Here is a 2,500-nt window from a genome sequence, read left to right as displayed (position 1 = left end):
TCTGAGTTTAATTTTTTTTTTTTTTTTTTTTTTTTTTATCTGCTGGTTAGGTTTTTTGTCATATAGGCTTGCTTGTGTTTTTGCATATTTTATTTGTTATCGAATTTGGATTTCTTTTTTTTTTTTGAATTTTTTGCTTGGTGGAATGTTATCAACGTCATCATATATATATATATATATATATATATATATATATATATATATATATATATACATATATATAAATAAGTATATATATATAAATAAATATATATATATATATATATACATATATATGTATATATACACACATTTATCAGTCTATTTACCTATCTTTCTATCTGTCAATATATCTGCCTATCTGTCTGGCTGTCTATCTACTATCTGTCGATATATCTATCTGGCTGTCTATCTGCTAATCTACTTATCTATCTATTCATCTATCAACCTATCTATCTGTCAATCTATCTTTCTACTTATCTTTCTATCTATCTTTCTATCTATCTATCTATCAATCTAGCTATCTAGCTATATATGTTCCTTTCTATCTATCTGGCTATCTACCTACCTCTCTATCTATCTATATCTATCTCTCTATCTATCAATACGACCCCCTCTTTCTGCCTTCCTTACCAAGATTGGAATAACCTTTTCTTTACTTTACACCCCCCCCTCCCCCACTACTTTTTTTCGAGCCCCCCCCCCCCCCCCCCCCACACACACACATGCAGAAACAACCAAAATTTATAATCCCTTTTTTAAATATGAATCACCCACCCCACCCCTACCCCCCAACCCCCCCAACACCCTCTTTACACACACATCATCATTACCATCACCAAAATTTTTATTTTTTATATGACCCCCCCCCCCCTCTTTTTTGGTAAGGTCCTCAGGAGACTTTTTTTTTCTATTCCTAAGGTGTTTCTGATGATAATCGAGACCGTAACTCGACCCTATGAACAGATTTCATTCCCGTCTGGCAGAGATTATAATGTCATTATAGCTATCATTGTCTCGTTATTATTATTATGATTTCTTTTGTCCGGAAATTAGAGGCCTATTATGGGGGATGGAATTTGTGGAAAGAGATAAGGCTGTTTATTTTGTTTATATGTATTTGGCTTTATATATATATATATATTTTGTTTCTTTCTTTCTTTTTCTTTCTTTCTTTCTTTCTTTTTCTTTCGTTTTCTTTTTTTTTTCTTTTTTTTCATTTCTTTTATTATTGTTAGTTTTGTTATTATCGTTTTATGTTACTGCTACAGAACTACAATTTATTGCTACTGTTATTATTATCATTATTATTATTATTATTATTATTATTATTATTATTATTATTATTGTAGTTATTTCATATTGTCTTTATTATTATTATTATTATTACTGTTGTTGTTGTTGTTTTTTGTTTTTGTTATTTATGTTATTGTCACTATCATTACTGTTACTATTTTATTATTATTATTATTATTATTATTATTATTATTATTATTATTATTATTATTATTATCATTATTATTATCTTGATTATTGTTTTAATTATTAGTAGTATGATTATGACTATGATTATTATATTGATATTACTACTACTAATAAAGTTCTCATAACCGTTGTATTATTATTCTCATTATTTTTGCTATTATCATTAATATTATCATTATTATTGTTCGTGTCATTTCCATTAAATATTATTCTAAACATTACTATTGCTTTTATATTGTTTTATTGTTATTATTACCATTATTGTTTTACATTACTATCGTCACCATTAATTATTATCATCATTAATTACTTCTCAGTATTCAAAAGATTGTCATATTTATTTGTTATTATTGTAGCAGTTTTCCTCATTATTATAAAGAAATAGCAAAATATATGTTATATGTTTATAACCAATATCAGTATCTGCTTCTTAAAAGAAAAAAAAAATATATATATTATTCACTAAATATTTTCAATAAAAGAAAAAAAATAATAATAATATAAAGTCATATAAACGATAAAAAAATAGAATAATGCAAATAGAAAATACCCTCAAAGAAAGCAAATATCAAAAAAAGAAAAAGAAAAAGGAAAACGAGAAAATGCTCTCACATTAATAAAAAATCCTAACATCTTTTTTTCCCTCCTCCTTTTGTCCCCACAGAGTACTTGATGAGCGGAGGCAGCCCACGCTACGGCACGGGCACGGCAGCCAAGAGTCCGGGCGCAGGGGGGGCTGTGCTCTACGGCCCTAGTACTACACCGGACTACCTGTCTATTAACAACTCCCAGCCCAGGTAATTCTCGAGGGGGCACCCTTGGCGTTTGCCGGGGGCGATGGGGTAGGGGTGGGTGGGTGGATGGGTGGGTGGGGGAGAGGAGTATTGGTGTGTGTGTTTGTTTGGTGTGTGGGTGGGTGTTTGTTTGTTTGTGTGGGTGTGTGTGTTTGTGTGTCTGTTTGTGTGTGTGTGTGTGTGTGTGTGTTTCTATATCCATTCATTTGTCTCCGTATGCCTAAATAATCTTTTCTATCCAA

General features: G+C 30.1%; 1 protein-coding gene across 1 annotated transcript in view; it reads left to right on the top strand.

Moving 5' to 3' along the window:
* LOC125038584 (teneurin-a-like) overlaps positions 1-2,500 on the top strand; it is a 70,547-nt gene that overhangs the window by 51,360 nt on the left and 16,687 nt on the right. The window contains exon 2 of the mRNA XM_047632121.1: positions 2,129-2,261. Coding sequence (XP_047488077.1) covers positions 2,137-2,261 — 125 coding nt within the window. The 5' untranslated portion in view covers positions 2,129-2,136. The remainder of the gene's footprint in view (positions 1-2,128; positions 2,262-2,500) is intronic.

This window comes from Penaeus chinensis, chromosome 25, assembly GCF_019202785.1.
Source record: "Penaeus chinensis breed Huanghai No. 1 chromosome 25, ASM1920278v2, whole genome shotgun sequence".
Classification (NCBI taxonomy): domain Eukaryota; kingdom Metazoa; phylum Arthropoda; class Malacostraca; order Decapoda; family Penaeidae; genus Penaeus; species Penaeus chinensis.
The sequence above is the reverse complement of the archived record's forward strand: the minus strand, read 5'-3'. Positions and strand labels throughout refer to the sequence as shown.